The 16018-nt window shown below is 51.3% G+C and overlaps 1 protein-coding gene across 2 annotated transcripts in view; it reads left to right on the forward strand.

The window, feature by feature from the left end:
• SH3PXD2A (SH3 and PX domains 2A) overlaps positions 1-16018 on the forward strand; it is a 193263-nt gene that overhangs the window by 167631 nt on the left and 9614 nt on the right. For both annotated transcript variants that reach the window (XM_080912611.1, XM_080912612.1), the window contains 6 exons: positions 942-1055; positions 4426-4509; positions 9081-9198; positions 12956-13290; positions 14316-14365; positions 15897-16016. In XM_080912611.1, the coding sequence (XP_080768737.1) occupies positions 942-1055; positions 4426-4509; positions 9081-9198; positions 12956-13290; positions 14316-14365; positions 15897-16016 (821 nt within the window). The remainder of the gene's footprint in view (positions 1-941; positions 1056-4425; positions 4510-9080; positions 9199-12955; positions 13291-14315; positions 14366-15896; positions 16017-16018) is intronic.

Here is a 16018-nt window from a genome sequence, read left to right on the forward strand (position 1 = left end):
ACCCAGCTGTTATGAGCTACTGGGTTTTTTCTCTCTTGTTTTCATATCACCCATGAAGCAGTGTCTTCCACCTTCTCAGGCCCAGCCCAGCTTAGGGGTGCCTAGGAGAAGCTCCCCCATGTCCTCTCAGGCTGCCATTTGCTGCTGCCTGAAAGAAACCTTGGAGACTCTGAACTGGACACCCCCCCCCCCCCCAGAGTCTGCCTTGAACAGAAAGGAGCCCTGGGGGCAGACTATGTGGAGGCCAAAGGCAGGAAGAAAGGGAAGATGGAGGCAAGTAAGGGTCGCCCGAAGACAGCCAGGGGTCCCAAGACCTGGGGTTCGGATGTTTTATTCCATAACTGATTCTTGAATGAGTGAGCAAGCGAATGAATGCACAGACAACACGAATGGACAAGAGCTATGAATGAGTCTTTGTCACGTGACCTGACTGTCAGCGGTCGCTTGGGGATGCCCTGAGCACTTACTGTGATTGCTGTGTCAGCAGGCTCCAAGGGCAGCTGTGAGCAGCTGACGTGGGAGCATTGCTGACCCGTGCTAGGGAAAAGAGACCGCTGACTGGCAGGCTCTGTGAGGCAGCCATGCCTTTCAAAGCCAGAGGCTGCCTGGTTCCTGAAGAAAGATGTCAGGTGCCTGGCACTCCGAGAGAACTCCCCTCACCTCCCTGAGCAATGCGTTCCACACTGGGTGGGGTACCATTATACTTAATTTAATGTTCCCATCAAATATATATGGCTGTGGGGGAGGGGTCTCTCAGTCTCTTCTCAGGAAGAATATTTGTCTTTTCTGCCATAATTGCTCAAGGCACTTTCCAGATGCCCAATTTGTCTGGGTCAGTTCCTTGCCCCCTCTGGCCACTCCTGTCCCCCGTGTCCTGGCCCCAACCTGCCTCTACAATCCTGTAGGCACTCACAGCCTGTTCTCTCTTGTCCCCTTTGCAGGCTGGTGGTTTGTCAGTACATCTGAAGAGCAAGGTTGGGTACCTGCCACCTACTTGGAGGCCCAGAATGGCACACGAGATGACTCGGACATCAACACCTCCAAGACTGGGGAAGGTGAGGGCCTCTGGGTTTGTAGAAGAGTAATAAAGCTGAACCGAAGGGAATTCTAGGGGCCATTTCCTCCCAGAGGCAGCTCCCCAACTCTTTTTCCTAAGCCACCTCAACTTCTATAGTGGGTTGGAGTTTTACCTAAACCCCTTCTGCTGGGATTCATTCATGAGGCCAACCCCACATGGTCACCTCATACCCTGGTCCATCATTGTCAGCCTCCACATGGGGCTCAGAACAAGGAGAGTTCTCTTAGGTTGTGGACTTCAGCTTTGGCACTGTTGGTAGAGGACATGCTTAGTGCTAGAAACCCTAGGTTTCCCTCGAGATCTCCACAGACACATGCCTCTACTCCCAGCACACACTGGACTTCCTGTGGCAAAGCCGACCCCAGGTAGTCAGGTGGACACATTTCTTGCTGCGTACTGTTCTCCTGGGTGGTCCTGCTGAGGACCCTGACGACTGTCCTCTCTCAGCTTTCCAGATACTGGAGTGCTCAGATCCCCACACAGACACTGGCTCTGCCTCTAGAGGTTCTTCTGGGCCTTTCTCTGTGCATTTCACAGAGACTGCCTTCGTCCTCAAAGCCATGAGTAGCCCAATAAGTGTGAGCCACCCCATTTCCAGCTCCCTGCTGTGAATGCCTCCCAGCTCTCCGCGGCCTGGCAGCAGGAACCCTTTGCCTAAGGGTCAGTCAGTAGGAATGATCCAGGTGGCTGTGTCTGAAGGCCAGAGGTGTGGCCCTGCCACCCACAGCTCAAACTTCCTTCAGGCAGGTTCCTCTGCTCCTGCTGCCCAAACCAAACGAACAGTTGGGGCCAGAATCCTCATTCATCCTTCCCCAAGATGCCAGTTTCTTTGTTGGCGGTTGGGGCCCCACCCCCTTGTCTCACTTCAACCATGTGATTGGAGGAGACACTCAGGACACATCAATCTGATAACAGGATTCCAGATCCTAGGTCCCTCCCCGAGTCTTTGAACCTATATCTGAGTCTCTTCTGGTTCGGTTGTACTCCTGAGCTGGGTTCCAGGAAGTCTGTCTGCAATCCGCAGACCTTGCTGCCTACCTACTGACCTACTTTTTAAGGCCTATCAGGCCTCTCAAAACATCATCTCTCTGGGTGCATCAATGTATGCCTGTAATCCCAATACTTGAGAGGTGGAAGGGAAGGATCAAGAGCTCAGGGCTAGCCTGGGCTACATGAGACCCTGTTTTAAAAGAAGAACTAAAACCACTCAAGCGTCCCCCAATGCCAGGCCAGGAGCAAACCCTTATTAACTATCCTGAGAGATGATGTATATATTATATGTCTAACTACAAGGGTAGAGGCTCAAGGTGTTTGGTCACGTGTCTGTCCTCATCAGGTTTAAGTACAGATGTCTCACTACTATGTCATGGCCTTTCTGAAGCATCTGTCTGTGGGGGAAGAAGGTTACCCTGGGTTTGTCAAGGAGAGTATATGACAGAAAAGACTTTAGCAGGAAGAGCAGAGCAGAGAGGTCATGGTTAGTAGCAGAGGCCCCAGACAGAAACAGACAAGGTAGAAAAGGGCTCAGCAGGCCTCTGCAACAGAGTAACATGGGCATTCTGCATGGAGCAAGTGGTACCCGATTATTCTGGTGAGGCTTATGTTGCTATGATAAGCACTGTGACATTTATCAAGCCAGGGAGCACAGGGTTCATTTCAGTACACTTCTAGGGGATCGAACATCATCAAGGGAACCTAAGGCAGGAGCTTTAAGCAGAAACAGAGGAACACTGCTTACCCGGTTAAGATCTAGCTCAGCTAGCTTTCTTAAACAGCCCAGGAACCCTCTTACCTAGGGATGATACTGCTCATAGTGGGCTTGACACTCCTAAATCAGTTAACACTCAAGAAAATGCCTCATTGCAGGGCAGTGGTAGCACATGCCTTTAACCCGATTATTCGGCGAGGCAGAGGCAGACCGATCTCTACGAATTCAAGGTTAGCTTGGTCTACAGAGTGAATTCCAGGGCAGCCAGGGCTACACAGTGAAGCAATCCTTAATTGAAATTCCCTCAGATGATGCTGAGTTGTGTCAAGACAGATGAAGCTACAGGCTGGTTGAGGAAGACTTAGGCCCTGATGGATTAGGGATTAGGGGATAGCCAGGGTGGTATCTGTGTTTGTGTTCAGAACTGTGCATGGGTGTCTGTGTGCACCAAGCATGTGGCCGCTCTGCACGCTTCCTGGGAGGTGCCAGCACACTGGCCATATTTTAGATCTACAGAGCCATCCTAGGACAGTGGCAACAGAGTTGGGAGTTGGTCTGGAGCCCACACTCCTAGCCTGTTGCCAAGAAGCAGGTTGCAGGGCCAGAGAGATGGCTCAGTGGTTAAGGACACCGCCTGCTCTTCCAGAGGACCTGGGTTCACTCTCCAGTATCCACATGGCAGCTCACAACCATCTCAAACTCCAGGGGATCTGATGCTCTCCTCTGCCATCAGTGGACATACATGCATACACATAAAAAAATAAAATAAAATAAAACTCGTAATAAAGAAGAGGAAGGAGGAGCATGGCCATTCTCCTCACAGGGCAAGAAGATATTTCCAGAGGTTTTATTTGATTTGGGCCCACGCGTGTGTGGACAGTGTTTCTTTCACCTGCTCTACCAGCCAGCCACCCTCTCTAGAACTAGGCACTTTGGCATCTTCCTTTGGTGCTAGGAGGTGAGGCAAGCTGGCACTCTGGGGCCCTGGCTTGGTGTCCATTCCTTTAGGAGTCACATGGGAAGGCAGAAAGTGGAGAGCCAGGCTGCAGCTGAGGCTGGAAGGGAACTCAGTGCTCATCTGCAGGGTGCGGGAATGGGGGAATGGGGTGGGAGACAAAGCAGACTTGGACAGTGAGAAGCTGGTGGTTGTGGTCTTAGGGGCGAAAAAGGATAACATAACGGAACAGAGCATCTTGCCTGGAGCATCTGCCTGTGTGCATCCCATTCAGCAAACCTTTCCTGGCAGTCAAATCTGATGTAAATTAACCCAGTGGGAGAGTAAGGACCTAGCAAGGAAGGGCCCCCCTGCTTCCCCCTGGGTACCTTTCCCTTCTTTACACAGTGCCTGGCCATGGTGGCAAGTTAACATTCATGCCTGGTGAGTAGACGGCAAACTGTCCAGAACCCAGGGGAGATCTCTGGGGGCTGCAGTTGAAAGTCTTCCAATCTCTTAAATGGGAGGATCCAAGATCCTTTAGTCCAGCCTTAGATCCGGTTCAGTCTAGACAACAGTAACCCAGCAGCTCAGACACACCTCCCTCTCTCCTCCCCTCCCCCATCCCCTCTCATCCTCATCTCCATTCTCTCCACCGGTTTGGTTCGCGTGGGCCGTGGGCACCATCACCATCTCTCACGCCAGTGTCCAAGAGACGCAAAGCTCACCTGCGGCGCCTGGATCGCCGGTGGACCCTGGGCGGGATGGTTAACAGACAGCACAGCCGAGGTGACCACGGGCGCCTGCCTCCCCCTCCCCCTGCAGCTGCCTATCTCTCACTAACACCCTTTCCGTTGCCTGCTCTGTTCTCTGCCTGTGGTCTCCTGACTCACCCAGATCTGGCAAGATTTGTTTCTCATTCACTGCAGCTCAGACTGGGGACAGGGCCTTGCTTGGGAACTGACGTGGTCCTAGGGGTGGCTCTGGCTTGCTAGTGTCCTGGGCATTGGGGATATGCGACTTGGCAATGAGTTTATGTGTTCCTTGGAAGGTAGGAGAGGCACAAGAAAAGTCCCTATGTCTCAAAGGAAAGCCATCCCTGCCCTGGATGTCCTGCGTGTTAGAGAGATCAAAGCTTCCTGCTCCTGCCAAGGTTCCCATCTTCTGTCCTTTATTACTCTTCCACCAAGAACGACTCCCTCAGCCACAGCTCTCTCGTCAGCTGCTGCACCAGCCCATAGCCTTTCTTCAGCAGCTCTCCTTGAACCTAGAAGGGCACAGAAGCCAAACCTATCATGGCAGCATTTTCCAACCACCCCTGACTAAGGGCCATCCTTCAACAGGAGCTCTGGCCCACAGGCTCTCAGGAGGAGCCCAGTCAAGGGCTCCAGGGAGGCCCTGGGCTGACTGGGAAACTGACATTTGCTGAGTCAGGACTGTTTGGCTCAGATCCTTCCCAGCATCCAGGAACTTGTGGAAGGAGGGGAGGGACAGGAGGGATAGCCTCTGGATGCACCCCTAAGCATGTACAGACCTTCATGCTGGGTGGTCAGTCTCTCCTGGTGTGTGTGTTCCTTGTCACAGCACAGCTGGAAGCCGAGATGGGTGTACAGTGCACGCAGGTCTCTGGAGAACAGGGTTACCCATGACTCGCTACCCTCACCCTCAAAGCTCATTCCCAAATGGCAGTGTATTTCAGTGCCTAACCCAAGAATCGGGCTAGAGACTGTCTGGACTCCAGGGTGGCCACAGCCAATGTGGCTGACTCAGCGTGCTGGCCATGAAGAACCCAGCTTGTTCAGAGGCAAGGCTTAGTGTAGACCCTGGGGGCTGATGCAGGGAGCCTGAGTTGGAGCAGCAGCAGCAGGCCACATTTACAACAAAGACTACCCTAAAGTGAGGCTGTAGGGGACGACTCTGCCAAGAGGCTAAGGTTAAACATGGCCTCCAACTCTCATGACAAAGACAGATAGGATATGGATCCAGAATCCCACAAGGAGGACAAAGGTTTGGCCTGTTCTCTATCCCATCACTTGCTGAGTCCCAGACATGCTGTTGCCTGCATGACCACACAGATACACACAGAGACCAGAGACAGGCCCACACAAGGGCCCAAAGGCTATAGGTGTGGCTAACACTGCGTCATAGCTACATCCACCCGCCGCCCCAGCTGTGCACCCAGTCTTGTATACACAGCCACGCAGAGATAATAATTCCAGAAGTGTCCCCAAACAAGCTCTGCTACACATAACTGAGTGACGGAGTCACAGATGGATTCTCTGGACAACTAAGTCTCCCATACACATCAGTATATGACCAGAGCCAGACCCACAGCTGGCTCACATACCATGAAAACATGGTAAGTCTCTAGTCGCCTGTGCTTGAGCAAAGACAAGCCACAACTTCATGTTCATGATTGCACACTTCCTAGCCCTAGCCCCAGCCCTAGGCTGTATTCTATTCAGTCAGGCATCCAAAGTGGGCTCACAGAGAGCAGGCGGGTGGGCACCACACAGCTGGAAAACCAACAGTGGGCCATGAGCGAAAGAAAAGTGAGAGCTTCCGGGTCCTCAGGTCCCTATACCTCAGCTGGCCAGGCCTCTGGAATCAGAGGCCTCTCTATGGAGGGGTTGGAGGAGTTGGGGGGGCCAGGAGGGGAGCAGAGAGACTGCTGACAGAGGGGAAAGTGTTTGGAAAGAGGAGGCTTCTGCGGTTTGGAAACTGCAGGGCTTCCAGCCCCTGCCTCCCAAACTGGGACAGGCTGTCCACCTCCCCCAGCCTACCCACCCGCCGGCCTCCTGGCCAGCCATGGTTCACCAGGGTAAGAATGCCATCATCTCTGCAGGGTATGATCACAGAACCCAGGAGCCCCGACCAGACCCTAGACCTACCCCTCTCTTTCCTTAGCGCTGTCTCTTAAAGGGGCATCTCTGCCAGTCACCCAAGCCAGTGCAGATTCAGCTACCTATAGAGACTGTTTTACATGTGTCTGGACATTCTCTTCTCTAGACATTCCCCTTGACCAGAAGTGGGGACTGGGGACTGTAGGGGGACAGCTCGCTGGTGACATGAATGGCCTGTTGTCAGCCTGAGGTAGACATCTCTGTCTCCCCAGCCAGAGCTGAAAACCACCACTGCAAAGAGACAGCCAGGGAGAGGTGTTCTGTCTTTCCCTGTCAGGGACCAGGACTGAGCTCGTCTCTGGAATCCCACAGTGACCAACGGTAGAATGAGCCTCTGTGCGGATCAGCATCTTAACTGGGAGACCATGACATTCCCGGTGCCTCCAGTACGGGGTCTTTTGCAACCAGTTTCATTATCGAGAACTAATATCCATGGTTGTGTGCCCTGTCCCAAGTGACTGGCCATGGACTCTGTCCACCACACACTTAAAAGGCTGCTGTGGCCAGGCTTGGCATCGGAGAGGCTGTACACATGGTCAAGGCCCTGTTCTCAACCACGGAGCAGGGCAGGGCTCCTCTAATCTTCCCCTAAGAAGGGCTGTCATTTTTCTCTTCAAAAGCAACCTTGCCTAGGAAAACTTTCCTGAGAGCTTCCTGTTCGAACCCACAGGCTTTTAAAAATAGCCTGGCCGTACAACGGCAAAATGTGGAGCCCAGGCCTCGCCTCGCCTGGACCTCAGGCCCTGGATTCCCAGACCTGGCACTGTCCCTGTAGCCACTGCCTAGGCCAGGGTTTACCATGCCCCGCTGGAAAATAGAGCAGGCAGGAGAGCAGAGGGTTGGCCTGGAGCCTGTGGAACTTCTCCAGGGTCCGAGTCAGAATCTGGCTGGGCAGGTCTCAGGCAGTGTTGGCAGCCCTCCTGGGCAGGGCCAGGATGGAATCTGCAGGCTCGGAGCAGAGCCCTCCTTGGCCGATACTGAGCAAGGCCTGTGGTGAGAGTCAGATGAAGAGCCGTGCAGCCTCCTGGGCCGTCACACACCTTCTGCTTTTTGGCAGTTTTTCAGGCACGGCCTGTGGTGCATCAGGCCCATCCTACAACCTGGCAGGCCAGTTACCTCTACCAGAGGGAAATGCTGTTGGTCCAGCAGAGGGCTACAGACAGCAGCACCCCAATAATGCAGGGGAGAAAGAATCCTCCCACGGCAGGGTGTTGGTGTGGCAGCTCTCTCCTAATCCCCCACAGCCACCCAGCAAGGCCCAGCCGGGAGCCAGGAGCAGCAGCAGGCAGCTTTAAGGCCAAACTCCTGCTATTTTGAGCTCCCAAGCAAGCTCCTCCCTCGGTCCCTGCTCATCCTTGCTTTCCTCCGATCGAGTCCAGGACTCTACTGTATTAGTCCCTACTTTGTGCGCTGGGTACCACTGTGCCCTCCAGGAAGCATCCAGCACAGCAGGATGCAGGACAGTCCTCCCAAGAGCACCTCCAGATAACCACTTCTTCTAATGGAGGAGGGTGCAGTATACTCTTCCTTGAGTCCCAGGCCGTCCAGTGGACAGTCCTACAAGAGGTGACTGGTCTCAGCCAGTCAGTTGCAGGTCTACCTGCACAAGGCTTCACAAGGACAGGAGTGGACCTCAGCAGACATGGACACCTGAACAAAGGCCTTTAGGGATGCCCAGGGATGCCTGCTGTTCAGCATTCCCATGAAGCTCTTTCCTAGAAGACTCCAGTGCTATGGGGAAACTTGGAGGCACCCCAAAAGGCACACAGGAAGGAAAGAACATGGGGCTCTGCAGGATGGGAGGAGGGCATGTGATGGGGTTCTTGACATCTTCCTGCCTTGAGGGCTCAGCAGGGCCACAGCTGCATACACCATAACCAACCCCGCAACCACTCCTACAGAACTCGATCCGTAGAACACTCTAGAGTACATGCCATAGTCTGCTGTTGATGGAGCTGAGCTGCTCAGTGAAAGTGTTCTGAAAGCCTTGGTCTGGAAGGCAGACTGAAGGAATTTAAGAGGTTTGCAGGGCTAGAATCCAGAGTATGCAGTGTAGATGGGATGTGGCATGTTCTGAGGGGAGATATGCTAGGGTTCCCAGGAGACACCTCACATTGGTCTCAGTTTCTTGACTTAGAGCCTAGAAGCAGAATCCTCCAAACTCTAGGACCCCAATACCCTGTCTGGAGGACCCGCTTTCATGCTGCCTGAGGCTTTGCTGGCACCCTGGAATCCTGCCTAGCTTTGGCTTATCCTGGGAACAGCAGTGACCCCTTAACCCAGTGACGCCTCTTCTGCTCTCTGAGTCCTGCTTCCTCTCCTCTGGAGAAGCCAGTGATGGCCCAGGGCATGTTAGTAAGTGGCTGAGTGTGACTGAGCAAGGCTCAGTCTGGGCAGAGGGGAACGGGAGACAGGATCAAACTAACTGTGATTTCTCTCTCACCCACCCACTCACAGAAGAGAAGTATGTCACTGTGCAGCCCTACACCAGCCAAAGCAAAGACGAGATCGGCTTCGAGAAGGGCGTCACTGTGGAGGTGATTCGAAAGAACCTGGAAGGCTGGTGGTACATCAGGTAGGAGCCTGCAAATCGCCACAGTAGCCTTTTACATTTTAGGGTTTTCTCACTGTGTGTGTGTGTGTCTGTCTGTGTGTGTTTGTGTGTTTAAAGACAACAAATAGTGTCAATCTTGGCTACTTCTAGTTAGCTACTATCCCTATAGCTTGATTCTTTTTAGCTAGTGGGGACTTGAATTGAAAAGGACCCTGGTGAGCTCGTTCTACCTTAAGAAGCCTGCCAGATACCTCCTTAAAACACTGCTGTTTCCCAACATTCCAAGCTGTGTGTTGATCCTCATTTCCTGTCTTTCTTTTCCTCCCCCAGCCTTAGACACACACACACACACAACTCTCTCTCCTACACACTCTCTTTCTCTCTCACACACACACACAATTCCTTCTCTCTGTGTCTTTCTCTCTCTCTCCTACACACTCTCTTTCTCTCTCTCACACACACACACATTCCTACTCTCTCTCTCTCACACGCACACACATACTCTCACTCTCTCCTACACACTCTTTCTCTCTCTCTCTCTCTCTCTCTCTCTCTCTCACACACACACACACACTCACTCTCTCTCTCCTACACACATTCTCTCTCTCTCTCTCTCTCTCTCTCTCACACACACACACACACACACACACACACACACACTCACTCTCTCTCTCCTACACACTCTTTCTCTCTCTCTCTCTCTCTTTCTCTCTCTCTCTCTCTCTCTCACACACACACTCCCACACATTCCCTCTGCAGCCTGCATCTCCCTGGAGTCAGTCCTATTACAGAGCTGGGAAACAGCTGTGAGGAACTTGTGCCCAGACACACAGCCACCGCTGATTTGAGGATCGCTCTGCCCGCTGCTTCCTGGAACACAAAGCCTGAGCATAGCTTTGTCCAAACAATGTATGGGACACCCCAGGCCGTATGTGCGCCTGACCATTACCCTGCAATCCCGACCCAATTCCTCTGCCACTGTCACATAGCAAGGTACCAGCAAGGTCTTTTTCATACCTTCAAGAGTCACAGGCTCTGGGCCTGGTGTGGCACACACTCCCTTGGGCCCTCTGATAACTAGCTGACTTGCCTTCCTGAGCCTTAGTTACTGCCACCGAAAGGCCAGACATGTTTCCTCACTGTTCCTCTCCACCCTTGACATCCTATGCTTCGGTTTCTACCCATCACATCCAGGAGCCAGCCTCAGCTCAGTAATGTCTGCCTTCCAAAGAACATGTAAGCTGGGTACATCTGTGTGTGCACCTCCCAGTGAGTGACATGGCTGTGAGGAGCCACCTCCTGTCTGGGCCTCTGTGTTGCCTTTCTCCTACCTAACTCCCAAGATCAAGGTCCCATCAGGAAGGGGGTTGTCAGACATCTGGTCTGTAAGAGTTGTTTCTAAAGAGCCAGCTGTGTCCCAGGGAGCACATGGGGACATTGTGACCCAGAGTTAGAAGCACTGGCCAGCCATTGTTGGGCCCGGAAGCAAGCTCCCAGCCGATTTGCGCGAAGGCTTGATACCATGTGGGGGAAGAGATGGAAGTTGTTTGAAACAGTCAACAAAATTAAGTCAGCCCTGTCATTTGTTGTTAGCCTTGGTTTGTGAGCTTGGGTTGATTTGGTTTTGCCATACGATGGCCTTAATTTTATCTAGCTGTGTGCTTTCCTCTGTGTTTATGCATCTTTGTAGCCCCAGGCAGAAAGGCTTTTTCCACCTGCAGTGGTGGCCCACGCTATAATCCCAACACTCAGGAGGCTGGGAGAGGCAGGCAGATCTCTGTGAGTTCAAGGCCAGTTTGTCCTACAGAGCAAGTTCCAGAACAGCCAGGGCTACACAGAGAAAAACCCTTTTTCAGTCCTTAAGATTGTATAAATTGAAAAAAAACAAAAACAAAGTCTTGTATATAGTTCCATTTGGCCTGGTAACCTAAGCTGGTGTGACTTAAGGCAGTCCTCCTGCCTCAGCTTCCCAAGTGGTAAGTATGGACATGAGCCACCATGCCTGGCTTTGTTCCTCCTCCTTACTGTTTGATGAGAAGCCAGATCTCACTGCTTTTTCCTAATTGTCCTCAACTCACCTATCAAATACTTTATTTTTAAGCCACAGCATTAAAAGGTTACATGTGTGGACTTACCCCGTGAACTTGACCTGTCTGCTGTCTGTCCATCAGCACTCAGACCCTCTCCCATTAGGTGGTGGCCACTTCCCCGCCCCACTTTTTTTTTTTTTTAATGTTGCTGTGTTTTGACACAAGTTCTCTTTTATCAGGATTAGCCTGTATAACTGAGGAGGCTCTGAACGTCTGATCCCCTGTCTCCACCTCCAGAGTGTTGGGATTACAGGACTGTGCCTCTGTGCTTGCTTGTGCAGTGCTAAGACTTAAACCCTACCTCTCTTCTTTCTTGAGATATAGGCATACTTTTTAGCCCAGGCCGACCTAGAGCTTAAAAATAAAAAATATAGAATTTCTTTCTTTCTTTTCTTTTAGTGTTTGACACTTTTGTACATGTAAACCCTATATTTGACCATGTCGACCCTAGCTCTCCCTCTACTCCCTGCAGGCACCCCAACACTTCCCCTTCCTCCCTTCATGTCCTCTCTCTCCTCCTGGGTTCAATTAGTGCTGTAATATTTATAGATTCTGTCAGACTGATCTTATACAGGTAACTAGCTACTGTGTGTTCATGGTGTTGTCGTGTTTAGAAAACAGCATTTCCCAGCACACCTCCCCCACTTCCAGCTCTTACGGTCTCTCCACCCCCTCTTTCGTGATGTTCCCTCAGAGCCTTTTGTGGAAGGGGGTGCTACAGATATCCCATTTATGGCAGAACATTCAGTGGCCAATTATTCTTAGCATTAAGATGGTTGAAACCAGTCTCTGTGCTAAGTGCTGGCCACCACAGAGAGAAGCTATGGCCAAGATTGAACATATGTGTGTGTGTGTGTGTGTGTGTGTGTGTGTGTGTGTATTCATTCAGAGGGAAGCTTGACAAACTCTCGTCCATTTAGCACATCGGTTTTCAGTTTGTGGGTTCAACTCTTTGGGGGTCCAATGACCCTTTCATAGGGGTCACCTAAGACCAACAGATAACACAGATATTTCAGATAATTCATAACAGTAGCAAAATTCTAGATATGAAGTAGCAACAAAAATAATTTTATGGCTGGGAGTCACCACAGCATGAGGAACTGTATTAAAGGGCTGCCGTGTTAAGGAAGGCTGAGAAACAATGATTTAGCAAGATGACAATAGTAGGCTGCCCCTGGGCTTATGAGCTGGTTTACAGTACCAGGCACGAACCTCCTACATGCCCCAAATCCAGTCCCAAAGTCGTTGGTTTCCAGATCTGGCCTAGAATTTCTAATCCTCCTGCCTCAGCCTCTGACTGCTGGGATCACCTGTGCTTGCCTCTTTCCTCTCTGGTCACACTTCTGTTTCTATAGGGATGTGACTGGTCATGCGACATCCATTTGTAACTTCTTTTCTCTAGAATTACCCCCAGGCCATCATGAGGGCTACCAATTGGGTAGAACAACATATACAAAGACCCTAAGGCCCTGCATTTGTCTGAGAGCAATATCCTTCCCATTGACCCCAGTATCCTTCCCATCGACCCCAGCTCTGGTTTCCTCTGCAACAGCAGAACTGCCAAGCTTCTAGCAGAGCATTGGAGAGAAGTCTCCGTTAGGCAAGCTCAGATGGAGACCGGGGCCTGGGAGTAGAAGGAGAAACTGGAAATGAGGGCTTTAATGATGGTGTGCTCCTTCCTCTCTCAGATACCTAGGCAAAGAGGGCTGGGCCCCAGCATCCTATCTGAAGAAGGCCAAGGATGACCTGCCAACCAGGAAGAAGAACCTGGCAGGTCCCGTGGAGATCATAGGGAACATCATGGAGATCAGCAACCTACTTAACAAGAAAGCATCTGGGGATAAGGAGGCTCCAGCTGAAGGCGAGGGATCTGAGGCCCCCATCACCAAGAAGGAGATCAGCTTACCCATCCTCTGCAATGCCTCCAATGGCAGTGCCTTGGGCATTCCCGAGAGAACCACCTCCAAGCTGGCCCAGGGCTCCCCAGCAGTGGCCAGGATTGCCCCTCAGAGAGCTCAGATCAGTAAGTACCTTAAGGCCCCAGTTCCTCCCAAAGAGCTACAGAGAGGTGAATCCAGGGGCTGCCTGGGACCTCCATGACTTTTTCACCCTGTCAACGTGCCCTTGATGGTCACAAAAGTGAAGTGGCTGTGTCCCTGAAAGCTGCTGCTCTGAAGATGTACTGCAGGAGGGAGCAGGCTGCTGGCCTCTCTCTCTCTCTAAGAAAGAACCAGGGATGGCTCTTTAGCAGAGGGACAGACAACCCAAGAGCAAGAAGTGGCATCTTTTCTCTCCAGAAGAAGCTTTAGAAATCTAGGTGATTGGCTCTGAGTCTGTGATCTTCTGCTCAGGCTTGCCTTGTGGAATGTAAGATGAGGAAGAGGGGTGGCGAGAAGGCCTGGTGGACAAAGGTACTTGCCACTGAAACCTAATCTGAATCGATCCCAGACTCACATGCAGGGGAAGGGAGAGACCTGGCTTCCTAAAGCTGTAGCACACTGCACCCATCCCTGACCTACAGGCACAGTGTGTCACACCTGTGTGCCCACACCTGTAGCCTAGCAACACCTTTGGCATTATGGGATGTGGGGCAGTTTCTTTCTGTTTTGCCAACAATCTGGAGGAACGCTATTTTGGGTTTTTTTTTTTTTTGTTTTGTTTTGTTTTGTTTTAAAAATTTAGCTCTTAACTTTATTGTTAGCTCTCTGGTGCTTGGAGAAATGTTTTGAGGACTTTTGTCTTGCCTTGTGCTAGACTTAGGACTAGTGAGCAAAAAAATAGATGTGGTTCCTGCTCTGACTGAAAATTTGATAAATCCATGCAGCCTTTACTTTGAAAACCCCCTAGAGTATCTGTAGATTGGTGTATATATAATTTGGGGGTTGGTGGGTCCTTCCACCCACAACGTGGCTTAAAGCTATACAGGGTCTTTCGTCACAATGGGACCAGAGCATCAAGTTTCAAGAATCTGAGTGGATCCCACCCAGGGAAGGCAGGTGCAGGTATCGTTGTCCGTTAGGATTCTTTAAGCTGTGGTTCTTCTTCCAGGCTCCCCAAACCTGAGGACAAGACCTCCCCCGCGCAGAGAATCCAGCCTGGTATGTGAACTGTCTCTCCAGTCATTGTCTGGAATTCTCTACTGGCCTCCTCTTAGGTCTTCTGTGAGGATAGGCTGCTGTGGCTCATACTTAGGACCCGAAAGCTGGATTTCCCTTTCCTATGCAAACTCTTGGATGTTAGGTAGTATTATCTGGTACTCTACATGGGACAGATCCCTAAATCACACCTGGCCCTCCATATATCAGAAGATGTGGCCTCTGGCCATGAGTATTTTGTGACATATCTCCAGTGTATTTTCTTTCTCTCTCTCCCTCTCTCCCTCCCTCTCTCTCTCTCTCTCTCTCTCTCTCTCTCTCTCTCTCTCTCTCTCTCTCTCTCTGGCCTGGGTTTTTGCAACTGAACAATGAACTCTCCATTTCTCTCCTTTCTTTGAGCCCCAGCTAATTATTTTCAGGCAGACTTGACTTTGGCAAGAACAGAGTCATTCCTTCCACACTTAACAAATGCAGGCTCGCTGAGGCAGGGATGCTGGTTCCAGTTAGACTCAGCTGCATCCCACCCTATCAGGGTACAGGAGGGGAGAAAGCACAGCTGTGCCAGCTTCCACGTGTGGCTGTACATCCAGGCACAGGGGCAGGGAAAGCTGACTGGTTCACACATACCCTCCCCTAAATCTTTCTTCCATCCCTTACTCAGAGTGATCCAAGAAGCTCAGCTTAGACTAGAAAACAGAGGTAGCTGAGTATTAAAGGGTAAAGAAAGATGGAGTCCTCCAAGGTATTGACCGCCAGCTTTGTTCAGCTGTTCCTAGACTCCTGCTCCCCGGACCAGAATGTATTATATATCTCAGCAATCATCTTCATGACCCCAGTCTTACTTCTGCTTTATAAAAGGGGAAACTGAGGCTCAGAGTATCTGGGTCATCCTAGGTCTTCCTCCCACACCAAAGCACCCCTGCCACTTGCCTTTCCAGTTTCTCAGTGTTAATTCCTTAGTATAGGAAGGACAAACATAAGAAGACAAAGTCCAGAGTACCTGTTGAAGTTACAGCCCACCAGGCTGGCTGCCCATGTGGCTTATATAGGCTGCCTCAGAGCAGTACCCAGGAGGTGCACAGCAAATGACTGTTTTAGAAAATATGCATTTCACAGATCATAGCCAGTGTCACTAGGAGAAAAGTTGGGTGCCAGCATCATAAAAAGCACTTAAGAGCCCTAGGATGTTCGGCCTGCTGAAATGGCATTCTGTTCAGGGTACCAACATGCTGAGCCCCTCCCAAAGACCCCTCCTTCAACCAGCTGCCTCCTATACTCCTGGGGATGGTTGGCTCTCTCACCTTCTGTAGCAACTGCCCACTTTAGGATCCACCCTTTAGACTTACAAAGTAGTGGTGTCCTGGCTTTGTTGGAACAGTTCTTCTGACTTTAACTTTCCACCTTGGAACAAAACTATAGAGGTCTCTAAGAGAGAGCATCCTAATAGCTCAAACTAGTGTGAACCCTGGGGGTGCGGGGGGGGGGGGAAGGGAGGAAGGCCTGGAGCATAAGTTGCTCATTGTTTCTGCTTTAGGGGTTCCAGCTGCCAAAGCCGCCAGAGCCCCCTTCTGTTGAGGTAGAGTACTACACCATTGCTGAATTCCAGTCTTGCATTTCTGATGGGATCAGCTTCCGAGGAGGACAGAAGGCGGAGGT

Source organism: Micromys minutus (genome assembly GCF_963924665.1).
Source record: "Micromys minutus genome assembly, chromosome: 2".
NCBI lineage: Eukaryota > Metazoa > Chordata > Mammalia > Rodentia > Muridae > Micromys > Micromys minutus.